General features: G+C 30.2%; 1 protein-coding gene across 14 annotated transcripts in view; it reads left to right on the top strand.

Annotated features, from left to right (window-relative positions):
* Positions 1–16,295, top strand: part of LOC108000937 (potassium/sodium hyperpolarization-activated cyclic nucleotide-gated channel 2) — a 187,906-nt gene that overhangs the window by 87,544 nt on the left and 84,067 nt on the right. For all 14 annotated transcript variants that reach the window (XM_062077787.1, XM_062077788.1, XM_028668247.2 and 11 more), the window contains one exon: positions 12,807–13,207. In XM_062077787.1, the coding sequence (XP_061933771.1) occupies positions 12,807–13,207 (401 nt within the window). The remainder of the gene's footprint in view (positions 1–12,806; positions 13,208–16,295) is intronic.

Consider the following 16,295-nt stretch of genomic DNA (forward strand, 5'->3'; position numbering starts at 1 on the left):
CTCATGTCGTGGGCTTATGCATATTTCACGGTGTCATTTGTCATAAATCATGTTTCTTTATCGCAAGAAATTTTTATTTTCATTGTATCTATCTATCTTAGAATCCAAGATAGATTGGAAGATTATAATCCACTGCGAGATCTCTGAGAGTTTTGTTTTTTTTTATATATATATCGAAATTCTCGACAATCTTTCGAATTTGATATTTTCTAACTTTTTTGATGAAATTCTATATTGATGAAATTCTTATTCTCGTCATTAGAAAGATATTTAATTTTTTTTTGGCTTTCCATTAAAAAAAATAGCTTATAAAAAAAAATATATAATCTTAATGATAAGTTCTTTTCTTTCACTTATGATACCTCGTATCAAATTAAATAATTTCTCAATCAACAAAATTCTTTCTTACAATTAACAATATACGATAACATTTGAATAAATCTGTTTCCATAAAATGAACACTCGATCAATGACTATAATTTACTCGTAATTATTCGAAGCAAAAAAAAAAAAAAAAACAACTATGCGAACGCTTGTTTGGACAATTCTCATCTAGTAGTTTCTTTTTTTTTTTAAACGACAGGCATTTATATTACATCATTTCGTCATTGACAAACCGAAGACTTCACCTTTTGTAGCATAAAACTTTCCCTAGTTCTTAGAATCTCGAACTACGCATACTCGTTATATGCATATTTATGCCTTTGCGATTTTATGCAAATTTTTCCTTTGTTAAGAAACTAAAATTGTTCACCGATTGTTCATATCTAATTCCAATTTTTTTTATTATTTCTCGTATGATGAACAACATTTGAGAAGATAATTTTAAAGACAAAAAAATTGTTACGAGATCAAATTTAACAAATATGAAAACAATATAGAAAGAATTCGAATTTCAATGAAAAAAAAGCATATCATTTATTAATTTCGAATTGAAAATCGTAATTTTCAAAGGCGAATGAAAATACTGGAAATTAATAACAGCTCTAATTATCATAATATGGTTGATATTAATAAAATTAAATTATTAATATGGCAAATTTGATATCATTATCAATAAATGAATCAATCATATGTTATACTCTCAGCAATATCAACAATAAACGTCACAATAAACGATAATTTAATAGATTATAAAATTATTATATTAATAATTTAAAAATTTAATTTTTAAAATAAAATAAAAACCGTATCTGTTTTATTATTTTCTTTCTACAATTTTCTATCCTTTAAGTTCCACAATTTAAGAAGGTAGAGAAATTTGTTAATACAAAAAATTAATTAACACCGTTAATGAGATGCACATTGAGAGAGATTGACGTTCGAACGTGATGCGAACCGGAAACATGAAGAAGGAAGGCTGACTACTATCAATTCGAACGAATCATTTTCAAAGCTCGTAAACGATTCGCAAATACCAGCTGCTGAGTATTTTCATCGATCGAAAATTAACTGTATTACGAATTACTCGTAATTAGATGATTGAATACAAAACTATTTTTTAATTAGAATTTCGAGACATTTGAAGATTTTTTTAGTCATTCGAATTCTTTTTCCGTCTGTTAAATAATATAATTGTTAATTTGTTAATGAATTTGTCGATATGAAAATTATCGATATATAAGGGTGGTATTTTATGAAATATAAAATTTTTACGAATATTGATATTTTGAAGATATAAATGTTTTTTATTTTCAGACTTCATAAATATTTAGAAATTATTAGATAGATCAATTTGCGTACGGAATAGATTAATTATTGACTAATATTTTATTACTATTAATTTTTTATTATTATTAATAGCTAATAATTAATTAATAATTGCATTCAAAATTGTGAGTTTAATATTTTATTATATATTATAAAATGGATTTAATGATAAGCATCCATATGCCTATATACATAATTTTAAACTTTTAAATTAAATCATATCATATTGACACTTATCAAAATTATCGCATATATCGCATAAACAATTATAGAAATTTATATTATTTAATCATTTTTAATTTTTTAAGCATTCGTAAAATTATTTTACAACTTCCAATAATATGCTCACTATTTTAACTTATAATATATTTCTATTATTTATTCATAAACCGCTATACACCATCTCTAAAATAATAATAATAAAATAACCTTAGAAAAGCTATTAAGAAAAATTCCACGACGATGTTAAAACAATCCATCATCCATTCAATTGCCTGCCATTTTATCAAACGAAATCCTGCAAATCCTTCACTGCAACCTAGGTCAATTGAATATTTTTTGCTTGGGTTTTCATAAGATATACAAATGCTTTTAACGAGCACCAGTCCACGGTGCACATTGTGTTTCTTGCGCGGCTCGTTTCAATCGGAAAAATTTCGCCATTTTTTGCTGGAGCCAATGCAAAGGTCCGAAACTCAATGTTCCGTGTCCAAGTTTTTCCACGTCGACTTTTTCTTGCTATATAGGGGGACGAGAACAACGAGGCAACGTAATTAAATGAACTCGTAAATATTTTTCGAGGAAAAAAGAGTCTTATGGACCGTGCTGTTGCTTTCTTTATTTTTTTTAGAGTTTTAAAAGTTCAGGAAACTTTTATTGCGAGAAATAAAAAGATAATTGTTGTTTTTGATGTCTTGGAATTTTTATCGAAAAGTGATAAAGAAGTGTTTGATTTTTTTTTATTTGTGTGAAAAATAATTTGAAAGGAATAGTTGAAAATATTTTTGTTTCGCATATATTGAAATATGCACAATAGTACATGATTGAAAAATTAATTTAAAATTGATTCGTTTCTCTTAAATTAGTTTCATCATCATCGAAATTACGAATAAATTGAAATTAAAATAATTAATTTTTACAAACATTTTTCACTGATAAATTTTTATTTTTATTTTAGATCATATAAAAAAACAAATATTATTTTTATTACGAAATAATATTATGAACAGTTCTTGAAATATCTCGGATTTATTTTTAAAAATACGAAATAATAAATTTTTTCTTCCATTAAAATGTATAATGTAATATATTATGGCAGAAATGAGACGTAAATTGTTGATTTCTCGTATGGAACTATTTGACTAACAAAAGGGAAAAGCAAATTATTCGTTGAATAACTGTAGGTAAGCATGAAACGCTTCATCGATCAAATAATCGTATCGTAGTGTAATTGTGTATTGTTTAGCGTTAATTAACTCACGGCAAAATTAGATGTACCATGAAAGGGGAAGCCAGATAGTCCGATAATTGATTCAGTAACTGTATCAGAGTTAAATCAAAGCAATCTGCTTGGAGTTAAGCATGAATCGTGTTATATCACGTTACATTCTTGAAGGTTTAACGTAAAATAAATACACTTCCGTCGATACTTTTAATTTATCTAATCTTTCTTCTTAATTTACATAGTTATATTTCATAATCAATGAACCATTAAAAACTATTCGATTTCAATAGTTCTGAGAAAAACTCAATTGAATTTATAACATTATTTATAATTAATAAATTAACTAATGCATGTCCTCTCATCTTATCTTCAGGATACAATTTTACCAATTCTAATCATCGTTGTTCACAGTAAAAAAAAAAAAAGCTCAAAGAAAATCAAACATTTATCAATACAAATCTAATGATCCAATGATAATATATCAATGATAAAACGCCATTATTTCAACCAACCCCTTCTCAATCGTCTCAAATTTTTTATAGTGAGAATATCAGCTCGCTAACCAACCCTTTCCCCTCCCCCCCCCTCATGACAAATTGGAAACGTAGCAATCGAAAACGAACCTTGACACCTTTAGCAACTCCACCCTCTACGATCCCCGCTCCTGTCTTCTCCCCCACCCACGATGGCTGGGTTGCACTGGTCGTTTTTCGAGAGGCGGCACACTCGACACCGGGATACATATGCCGTTCTACTCGGTCGACCGCATCAGCGGGGAAGTTTCTTAAAATAGAGTCTAGTACCGGGGGCCAGAGGTTGACGTGTGCATATACAAACTCTCTCTGGATGATGCAAACATACACACATGCATACGTACATACATACATACAGAGAGGATTGTCGGAGAGGAAAGAAGGATGGTCGCGCGACTGAATGTACCCGCTCGACACACTGCGTTTAAGTGTGACAATCGTTCTTTTCTTTCAGGGTCGAGCCAGTTTTCCCCTCTCTATAATTTCTTTCCTTCCTTCTCTCGCTCTGTTTTCTTTTAAACTCTTTTCTGTTTTATCGATTTTAGACTTTTATTTTTTCTTTTTCTTTTTTCTTTTTTTTTTTTTTTTGGATATTTGGCTATTGTAAGCACTTTAATTTTTTCGATCTCGTGTTTGGGAGACGTTCCTTGGATGTTCTTCGATTGTTGAATTTTTTGAATGTAGAAGAAAAGTTTGGGAAATAGAATTTGGATTGGATAATGGAATAGAGATCAAGAATAATCATTAATTATTTAAAATGGTAATAATTTATTTTTTGAAGGATAATTATATTAAATATTTGCAATCCTTTAATTTTTTGTTCGAATTTAAAAGAATTTAATCATATTTCAAAACTTTTTAATCGATTTTGAAAAACTTATTTTCTTATACAATTTTTCTTTTTATATTCCATCGCATGTCAAATCGTTTCATTCTATTATTTTATAACTCGCAAAAGGTGATACGTATACGTTACTAAAGTTTGACAGAAATATATTTAGATGGTATCAACTTCTAATATGAACTTTGACTTTCCTAGTCTATTCCTTTTTTTACACTAGTTATTTTATAATGGAAATAGATTCTTCTAGCATAGTTCGCAACTTCTATTTCTTTTTGCGATTGTTTCACCTTATTCTCTTCTCGTACTATTTCTATTTCACGCCACACTTTATTTTCAATCCTCTTTCAATGTGCCATTATCCATGTACAGTCTTCACATAGAATGATAATTTTATTAAAATAAAATGCCATCAGTAAAATCTGAATATTCTATAATATAAAATTAAATTAATTTAAAAATTCTTTGTCTTAGAGAAAAATGAGATATTATTATATGTATCGTGAACTATAGTAAAAGGATGTATAAACATACTTTTATCAAATTTATAATTTTTAATTTTTTTTTTTAGTAATAACGATATTAAAATGATATTTAATTTTCTGTACAAATTTTCGGAATATATAATGCTTTTGATGCATTTCGCAGCTTCATTATGCAGCTTCTTTTTGTTTCCAATCGTCACGTACCAAGATACTTACTCTTAAGTTGTTACTTTTGTAAATATGCAAATAGCCACATATTTTTAGATCCATTCACGTACATAGCTATAATTGGTGAAAGAAGTATGAGGAATAGCAAATTCAGCTAGATGTCAAGCGGTAGTAAGTGTCAAGTAATAAAAACCAACTAAAAGATGTTTTATTTTTAGAATCTTATATCTTTTAATTTTTTTTTTTGATGTTTGAAAATTAACATTTAGGTATTTCAAAATTTAACAAAATTAACAAAATTTTAAAAATTGATTGTCAGACTTTAAAAATATTTCTCTTGCATATAAGCTACAGAATTAAAACTTTAAAAATTCCTATTTCTTTTGATGTTTAAAATTCAATAAAGATAAAAAAATTTAATAATAATTTTAATTGATGATAATTTTTAAAAATAAAATACCAAGATATTGAAAATTATAAAATACTATATTTACTTAATACTTTTGTTTAAACTTAAATAAATAAAAAAGAAAATTTAATTATTAATCTTAATTTTGTCAATCATATCCTAAATCACAATTGTTTTCACTGCATAGTTACCATCAATCAAGAAGATTAAACACGAAGCCTTACACAAAAAAATTCTCAAGGCAAGCACTTGAAATATCCCTTACTCTTTCCACTATCTAAAGCTTCCATTTACACCCTCACGTTCTTCGACCATGATTCATCTACTCATAAAAAAAAACTATCACACTTTTAACTGTCCCCTGTCCGAGTTTTTTTAACTTCAATCTGCTCATCCTCGGATGATCTCTTTCAATCTTTCCTCGGTCCAACCTTTGACCCGCCCCTATACCTACTCATAAGTACAATCTGAAACGAAATTTGTTTTCTTTAATTAAACATTGTCAATTCTACGAACATTCATCAACTTCTATCATCTGATAAATTAATCCACATTATCCATATCTAAAAAAAATTTAACATTTTCAATATTAATATCTCCTTCTATCCCTATTAAGATAAAAAAAGGAGCAAAGTGAATCATCAAACCATTTCCATGCCATTTTATCGCCGCCAACCGAATCATTGTTCACAGCCCCGTATCGACTCTTGTTAATTAGGGTTAGGGTAATTAGCGTTCGATTAGGCAGGTCGCGGAACTCGCTTCAATGGAGTAAGAGATTACAATGGTCGGTGAACGTGTTGGCCCCGTGTTGTAACACGGGGGCACTCTCTGCCTCTTTCCTTGCCCGCCCATGGAAACTGGGTCGTCGTGTTGGGTTGGACAGATTCCTCGTTTCATTGGGAACCACCACCGTTTCGTTTGTTTTCCTCCGTCGTCGATCATCGCGGCCACCCCACCGCGACGGGGATGGATATGCAGGGAAGCATCTGTGACGAGATATTGTTCGGTTCGGCAGTGCATGGCAGGTGTCGCGTTGATATATGTACAACATGATTGTTCAGGGATACGAGTTTATGTCTTGGAAAGAATTTTATTTGGAAATTGGGATCTGGGAGGATGGAATTGAATTTTTGGAAGACAATTAATATTTTGTAATTGAAATTTTAATTGGAGAGGGGGAAGGGGGATGAAACGGAAACTATCGTTACTTTTTTATTCTTCGATTTAACTTGGCGTTTGATGAGGAATAATTATTGCGAATAAATTGATTTCACGTGAATAAAACAATAAGTGAAGTAAAGCTAGAAAACAATATCATATCATAATCAGCATACTCATAATTATAACTTTATTTTACCAAAAAATCCGACAACAATTGTGAATAAAAATTGTGATACAATCAACCACATGCAAAGTGTTATATTTACGACTCAATTATTTAAAAAAAAAATTACAAAAATAAAATAAATGTCGTTTTAATGAGCCTCAACGAGCGAAACGAACTACTTAAGATCCAGTGCACATGAGTGTCTCTTCGCTGCATGATTCCACATCTGTCCTCGTCGTTTCTAATTGTCGTTTCCAACGAAAAAAAAAAAAAACAAGGAAAGATGTGGAAGAGCGCAATAATAAGAACTCACGTGCACTCGAAACGAAAACTCGATTGAAATTTCGTTTGAACGGATTGATGGGCTCGCGATCACGAGATGCCTCGACACGGTGTGTCTCGATGGAAACGCGGCTTTTCCACGGAACGCACGCATTGGCGACGTTTCGCGATCGTTCGCGGTGCGCGCGGTTCAATAAATGCGCGAGGCCATATTCATCTTGGCGGAGCCAATAGAATTAATTTGCGAATTTATCCGCGACGCGAGGTTTCCTCGCATTCAATGAAAGTGAAATTAAGTACGGTTGATCGCGAGGTGGTGGATCGCGAGCCTTGTTAAATGGCGCGTATTGTGCAACACTAGCAACTATCTTTTTCTCCTTTTGTCTTTTTTTTTCTTTGCACAATAGCGATTGATCGAATTCGATCCTTGGAGAAGGAAATTTGAGAATATGTTTTTAGAGATTCGTATTTATGCGTCGGTGAAATATTCCTTAAGGGAAATTTTTTAAAAATTCAGGAAATTAAAAATGGTAATTTAGGAAAAAACATTCATGAAAATTTGGTATATAGTTTATGAATGTTGTATGGATGATCTTCATATATGATTTTGCTTTGTTTTTCTTTAAACTTGTGCAATAACTAAGTTTTCTCTGGGCTATGAAAAATTTTGAAAAATATAGATAGTTGATGAAATCTTTATTCAAAAAATAACTATAATATAAAATATGATAGTGATAAATTAATAAAATAAGTTACATCGAAGATAAAAATTGTGAAAATTATTGTTTAAAATTTAGCTTTATAAAATTGTATATACATGAAAAATAATAATTATTTAAACATTTCTTGAGAAAAGGTTAACAAGTCTTTAGGATAAACATAATAAATATAAAATTCTTCTCAGAGTAGATTTACTCAATAAAGGTATATAAAAGTTTGCAGAAGATCAATAACGATTCTTTCTTCCAGACTTCTTTCTCGAGATTCAATAACAACGTTACGACATTTTTATCTCCTCACGAAGATTGATTTTCTTACTTTTCTATTTCCTCAAGAACCATTGAACTTTCCTTCAAAAAGATGGAATGTAATTGACATTTAAGCCTATCTAGAAAAAAAAATTTCTACAAACTTGGTGCAACTAAAAATTCAGTTTCTCAGTTTTTTCTTTCTCTCTCTTTCTTTCATGAACCAAGGTTTGAACCGATACCAGTCAAGGTTTCTTTCTTTCGACCACATCGTAAAAATTCCCGATAAATTAACTGAACACGCTCGAGGAGGATTGTGCAAACGTACAAACTACCGCTCATAAGTATTTCAATATTTTCAACGATTTAAAATAAATAACTTAATAATAAAGCAATATTTCCAAAGTGTGTATGTTTATGAATAAAGATAGAAATAAATTCGTAATTTATTAGTCAATAATTCTTGTAGATGAATTGATTTTTTCTAATCTCATCAAAAATACAATCATATTTTGAATATTTCATTAATTACATTGTACAATTAATGTACAATTTAATTAATGTACAATTTTTTATATTCGATCTCGAATAGAACTCGACAAAATTTTACTCTTTCTTTTCGACTCATTTTTACACGTAAAATGATCCTCTGACCATTTGTATCATAATATTCGAAACGGAATTCGTTCAAATTAATTGGACGCTAGTAAAATTTCTTTACAGTATAAATCAAGTTTCATTCCACGATAAATTCTTTATTTACAAACATATGTAGGAACGATCCACGCTACCGAGCTCCATTGTATTTCAAAGCGTTGAAAAATATTTTGAAGCATCGATGTACGAAAGACGTACGAGGTCTCGTAGTGTAATAATTTCGATCCGTCCTTCTTCGCTACGCTGTCGTACGCTGTCCACTGGTAAGACACTGATGGCCGTATTTGCAAGAGGTGAACGCGTGGTGGAGATTTGTATTCTCGAGAGCTCGAACCCTGAGTCCCTTGATTTAGTGCTAATAAATATTCATTGGCGTACTTGAAACTGACCTCAGAGAATTGAACGGCATTATCGTGTGTACTCTTCGAAGATTAACCACGATTATTCGCTGCTCGCTCTATGTACAGACCGCTTTATTAAACCGTTTAAACAATATACCGGTAAATGGGCAATTTGTTGTGGCACGATGGTAACGGTAATAACAATAACGTTACTTATTCGAAAAGGATTCTTCGATCGTGTAAATTATCGCTTATCAATAATAAGAGTTTTGATCGTTGATCGTTGTCGATCGATGATTATCACTGTGGTGATCAATTTGGAATAATTGTGAGCTCGACGTGATTGGAAGATTGATAGATACAGAAGGATATTAGATTGTTCGACGTTAAGATATGTATGAGAAAATTTTTATAGGCATATTGAAATTCATAATTTAAAAAGAATCGACTCTTATAAATTATCCGTATATGTTGAAATATTAAAATTTCTTTGAGCTAAGATATTTATTCGATATTGTAATATCTATTCATAAATTTACGCGAAAATTTATGGATCGTTTATATTTTCATTTATCATTTTATAAAAATGATTTTATCAATTTTTCTCAATACGAAATGACATTAAATAAATAATATAATTTTTAAAATTCTGTAGCTGTTGAATAGAAATTATAAAAGATAAACATAATGTTAAAACATATAAATAAAATTCAATTGTAATTATGAAAGTCGAAATGTATTTTTTTCAACTCCGAGTTTGATATTTTTCAAAATTGAAAAGCAACCGTTTCAGACTTTATCCAAGTGTTCCAATTATCAAAATTTAAATTGCTTTACCGTCGTTGTTACCACGATATATATACATAAGAAAAGTTTCATTCAAATCAATCGATCAATAATTTTTTTCAAAACAGACAGAATAAAATAGGATAAAAAAATTGCAATTCCTCAAATTTGCACAATACAATTTCTAAACAAATTTGAATTATATTTATTCGTTGCTTAATAAGGAAGGAAAAATTGGAAATAGAAAAAATGGAAAGATGTTAGGGCATCGTTGGTGGCAGATACTTATCTGTTATTGCAATCAGAGTGCAAGGTAACCGTAGAGGAAATCGTTCTCTGCAAAACGAGCTGTCGATAGCAGCGATCTAAGATCGTTATGCCCGTGTCTTTTGTCGTTGGTTCTTCTTCTGATCTACTTTTATCTGGTTGGATCCTTTTCTTGCCCTGCGTCGATTATCTCTGGACAATCGTGTCCAGCATGCTTCGAACGACTTTGAAAAAACCAGGATAATCGTTTCTTTTCAACCTCTCTTTTCATTTGATAAAAACTCTCTTCTTGTTGTTCCAAGTTGTTTACGATTCAATTTATGGCGTTAAATTAATTTATTAGTTTGTAGAGCGTTATTGTGTAGTATTTTATAGAATATATAAAATTTCTATTTAATATTTTTTACTTAGAGTGTGTTATCGTTGCAAATTGTCTAGAATTTTTAGTATACAATATAACTGATATTAATTTTTTCATATTTTATCTTGCAATATCCTGTTGGAAAATCGAATAATAATGTTCTTCCTTATAAAATTTCTCATAAATTTTAACGATATTTCATCATGCATCATTTTATTTCAAAATTATTTTTCATATTCTTTGAACATAATTTTATTAATATATCTGAACAATTTTCATAAAACTCTTATATATATATGCATAGATTAAAAGTAGATAGACATTCGAAAATACAGCATCGCAAGATTATTTCCTAGATAGTTTAATATTAATCGTGCCAATTACAATGAAAAAAGTTTGTTCGAAAAGAATTAAAATCGAGAGGAGAGAGATGTAGAGAGAGAGAGAGAGAGAGAGAGAGAGAGAGAGAAAGAGAGAGAGAGAGAGAGAGAGAGAAAATCGGCGAGCAATTTGTTGAGATCGATTGTACGCGACGATAAGCGAGCGTCCAGAATCGCAAGGACGACTCTCAAAGATGAAAAGATTAAAAAGTGGAACGGTGGTTCGAGGACGGTTTTGCAAACGAGCCGTTTCAGACGTGTTCCAAGGGTATACCATCGTTTCATCGTGGAAGTGAAACCGTACGGGACACGTGTATACCGATCACGATTAAGATTCCGGTGTTGCTTCTTTCTCGACCAATTTGTCCGAAAAAGAATCATATACAATGAAATTTCCAAGTATTATTGTGTATTTCGTATTTCGTATTTCTAAAGAAAGTTGAATTCGATTTCTGTTATTATAAGAAATAGGATTTCTTTGAATTTCTTTGAAGATACGATTGGTCAAAGAAATATTTATTTATTTGAACGATTGTTTTTGTTGAAATTTGATCGACTTCTTTCTTCCTTTTGATTTCACTTGTTGCGTTTTCTCAGTTTTTGTTTGAATGTTGATATTTTTCACTTGTGAAAAGTTAGTTAATAATAGCGATAGAATAGAAAGGAAAAAGAGATTTTTTTATGCTTTATTAATTTAATTGATAAATTCAAAACAAATAAATATAATTCATATTTAATAGATGCAACATTTAAAATGTAAATTTGCCGATTCTTTCTGTCGTTAGTTGTTCATAAATCGTGCATTTTTATTAAGGAAATTAAAAAGTTTCAAGGTATTTAAAGAAAAAGATACGATCAATATTCTAAAATTCGTAAATGCTTTCGGATGGTAAAAAGGAAATGTCAACCTCGATTTATCCTGCCTTCCGGACATTTTGCATGGCTGGCGAACGAAATATCGTCGATATATATTCGTGAACCAATCCCAAATTATGAAAGCAGACATACAAATATCGAAACCACACCTATCCAGACTCCCATACGAAGCGGTAACCGCAGAAGGCCAGTCTTGCTTTCCTTCTCGTGCAATTCGGTTCGTCGCATTCTGTATTACGTCAAACTATACTTGTATATCTGTGTATTCTTCATAAATTTTATAATATTCAAGCGTTTTAACGCACAAAGTTCGTAATTTATCACTCTCTACTCCAAATTTAATACCATAAGTCATATTTCTTTCAAAATCGAATAAACAATTTATTTATAATACAAAATTTTCAATCTGTTCTGCGTTCGATTTATAAATATCCGATTTCTTCTTTTTTTTATTAAGTAATATAGTATTCGCGATGTGTGTATTAAATAGGGCAAAATCATAAATCATGCGGAAATTAAATTTTTAAGAAAAGAGTTGTACTTCACTCGTGTATTTTCATATTCTCTTTGCCAAATTTTAAATATTGGCTTCGCTCTAATTTAATTAAATGAATAATATATTGAATTAACTTATTAACCAGCTAATTTAAAATAACGCGAAATTATAGCATTTTTATTGATTGGACTTTGATTCTCCCTTTCATTTTTCACATTCCTTTAATTTTCATCTCTACACCTACGCTATAAATAAGAATCATCGCATCTTCTCTGACGAATTCATAGATGAAAAACATTCAAATTCATAGCTCACCCCTCGATTTCAATCGAAACGATCAACCTCTTTATTGTACCTCTCCATAATACCCAAATGCGTTCCCCAAAATCGCTTAGCTCGGCAGATCGAATTCGAAAATGCGAAATTAGTGACTGTACCGTTGTTGAACCGAGGAATGGAATATGTTTTTCAGGGAGGGCGAGGGTGGCGGCGGTGGCGGCCGTTCCGTGATCAGCCCTGGTGGGGGTGGAGGAGGAGGTGGAGGTCGGCGGGCACCGAGTCTACGGCTGGTGAACGGAAGAGCGACTACGGGGGTCAGTTTGCACACCAGCAGCACAGAATCCGTTCGTTCACCCCATCACCACCTCGGCCAGCAACAGGGCGGCAATAATAACAATAACAACAACAACAACAACCATAACAACAACAATAACTGCCACGCCGGTAATAACCCCGCCGCGAACAATCATCCACGGCTTAACAAAGATGACAGCATCAAGATCAGCATCGAGAACACGAACACTTGCACGGACAGCCTCGTCACTGCTCTAGACGACGAGACATTGCTCATCACCGATTTCGTGGCCGACACAGGTGAGTAGTTTCTATTTTTTTTTTAATTTGTTCTTTTTTTTTTTTCGATAGCAAAACGAAATCGAATTATATACGAACAATTTTTTTCATTAGCAAATAATTTTTAATCATTATCTTTGCTATTTTGTCGAATAATTTTATTAATTTAGATGTTTATCATTCGATTTCGAAAATGTAAAGGTGCGTTTGTGTTCGAGAATTTGGTATTTTGTAGATGGAATTTGAAATTCGCGCTAAAATAGATCGATCGATGTGAAACGTGGTTAGTTAGGAATATATCGTTTCGTTGTTAATTTAAGAAGAAGAAATTTCTTTTTTAACGAGAAAATAATATTAAGACACTTGAAAACTTTTAATAATTAAAAATATAGAAAGATGGAACAATTTTATATTTTTCAATCGAATATGAAATATTTTAATTGAATGAAAGCGATACTTTATTTATTTTTTTTCGTAGATTTAAAATTAGATTTAAAATTTTGATAAAACATATAGAATTTCAAGAAAGCATGCTTGTCGTTATGTCCACCGTTCAATTTACAGTTGAATCTTACTCCACCGGAAATTTAATTGCGCAGCGTGTGTCATATGTTCTTCATATTTCACGCGAGATTTGTGACACGTTTTGTGGAAAACCTAGAAGTCTTTTGTACAATCTGAACAATTTAATCTCATGGAATAATAACTCTCTCCCTTGAAAAAATTATCGTGATTAACTTTTACGAATGTGTAGATTAGGTTTTCAACATTTCGAAAAATGTTGAAATCAACTTGCAAATTTTTAATACAGAACACTTTTCAAAAAGAAAAAAAGTCAACAATTATTCATTTCGTTTATTTTAACGATTTTTCATTCAGAAAGAAATAATCGAGATCGAAAGGAAATTTTTAAAAGATTCAATCTATTTACAGAAAGGAAGAAAAAGCAAGAGTGGAGTGTAATTACATTTAAACACAGACACCCACGCTCTTCCACTTACATATCATGCTCATCTAATGCAACATAGAATTAAACGCACACGCACGCGCACAAATCTATCCGTGAATTATTACATCTCTGACGACGCGTCATCGAAACAGTTTAACCTTTTCTTTTTTGCCACACCTATAAAACAACGTTTCGTTATATTTCCAAGGTGATGGTAAGTCGAAAGAATTAATCGTGAGGATGTTCCAATTATGATACTCCAATTAAGTGTTAAAAAGATGAGGTAACATTTCGAAATAGAGTCAGAAACTGAAAAGTCGAATTCAATTTTTGCTGTTCTCCTTCGTAAATTAGAGACTTCGTTAATTCACGGTAATTAAGAAGGATAATTTTTGTATTAAAGACGTCCTTCTTGAGCCCAGATAATTAATCTTTTTTCTGCAGGTTCGAAACTTTATTAATTTCAATGATACTTTGAAATTAATAACTATAAAGGTTCATATAGATTTCAATTTACAATTTTTTAAAACCGGATGAAATAAAATGATTCGAACAAGTCGTAGAAATACTCTTCTCGTAGATGCAGTTAGTTAAGAAATGGTAAAGAAAAGAGTTCAATGCATGGTTCAGGAAGGTTCAGTTTTTTAGAGGATCATATTTTTCTCGCGAGTGAAACATATGCATTATGCACCGTTCTTAGGAATAATCTTCAATAAAAATGTGCATATTTTTTGAATCCTCGTTATTTTTAACCTTTTTTGAATACTTGTATCATAAATAATTTTTGAATAAAGAATGAATATAAATATTCTTAATATTTCAATATTTTTCAATATTTTTAATTATATTAATATCGTTCAACATTTTTAATATCTATAAATACACTATACTAAATAATATAATATTTTATCAAAATTGATTATTTATTTCGTTATCTGTTAAAATATAATTGTTTAAAAAATAAATTTTAAAAATCGTTCGTTAACTGTATACTTTTCCCTAACATTTCTTTTTAAAATCAAAGAAGGAATACAAATTGTCCTATATTTGTCTTATCTTGTCTGCCCGTACATACATATTTAAGAGAAGCAGAATATTTAAAATTTTTATTTTCTAATCAAATCTTTAAATCTACTTACGCAAATATATTGTATATATCGATAGCCAAAGATGAAAAAAAAAAAATGATATTTGAAAACATGAAAACGGAATCCATACGAATGGCAATAAAGATTTTTCACTTGTATAGGGAAACCCCTAAATGAGAGTCATGAATTTCAAGTTATTGGCACACGTGTCCACGTGTAAATATAGAGCTTCGTAAGAATGCTCGTTGAATAAGCCGTTTGTTCGTCGACAAATGCACGTAACGAGCCCATTATCGGTTGTTGCAATATAGAAAAGCAATCGGGCCGGCCGCACATTTAGTTGGCGTGTTTACGACCATCTGACAACCGACCGCCATTGAAAAGAAACGAAATTTTTACCTTCGGTTATATTAATACGACTCTTAACCTTCCTTTCATTTAAAAGAGTTGAGTCTTTTTTGTCCATTTCTTTTCTAACTTTAGAATTTTTTTAACTACTATGTAAAAAAAAGTAATTTTCTTCTTTTAATTTAGATGGAAATTTTATCTCTTAACAGTAAAAGCGAAATTTAGAATTTGGAAGTTTTATTTAGAATTTTGAAAATTAATTTTTTTAAAAAAGAATTGAAAGGTTTTGGCATATTTTTCATGAATAAATAAAGAAATTTGTAAGTAACAAATCAATAAAAAGGGAGAAAGAAAATAATAAAATTTTTAATAACAGAAGAGTAAAGGATTATAAAAATGAAAAAAATCTTGCCTTGAGATATTTTATACATAATTTTTTTATCTTGAGACATTTTGAAATTATTATACTATATTTTTGCAAATAAGTTTTAATATCGCCGATATTTAAAAAAGTAAGTAACGAAGAAAGAAATAATAATTTTATTGTTTTATATGAAAGTAAAATATTCTGTTCTGAATTATTTTACATAAAAAAAATTGTATGCAAAATATTGCAAAGTATAAAATCTTTTCTCATAATTCTCATAATACTTTCTTCATAATATTCTTTGAAAAATACATCGTCTTGTAGATTGCACGAATAGCGTTAATAGAAATAAATAAG

This window comes from Apis cerana, linkage group LG8, assembly GCF_029169275.1.
Source record: "Apis cerana isolate GH-2021 linkage group LG8, AcerK_1.0, whole genome shotgun sequence".
In the NCBI taxonomy this organism is placed as follows: domain Eukaryota; kingdom Metazoa; phylum Arthropoda; class Insecta; order Hymenoptera; family Apidae; genus Apis; species Apis cerana.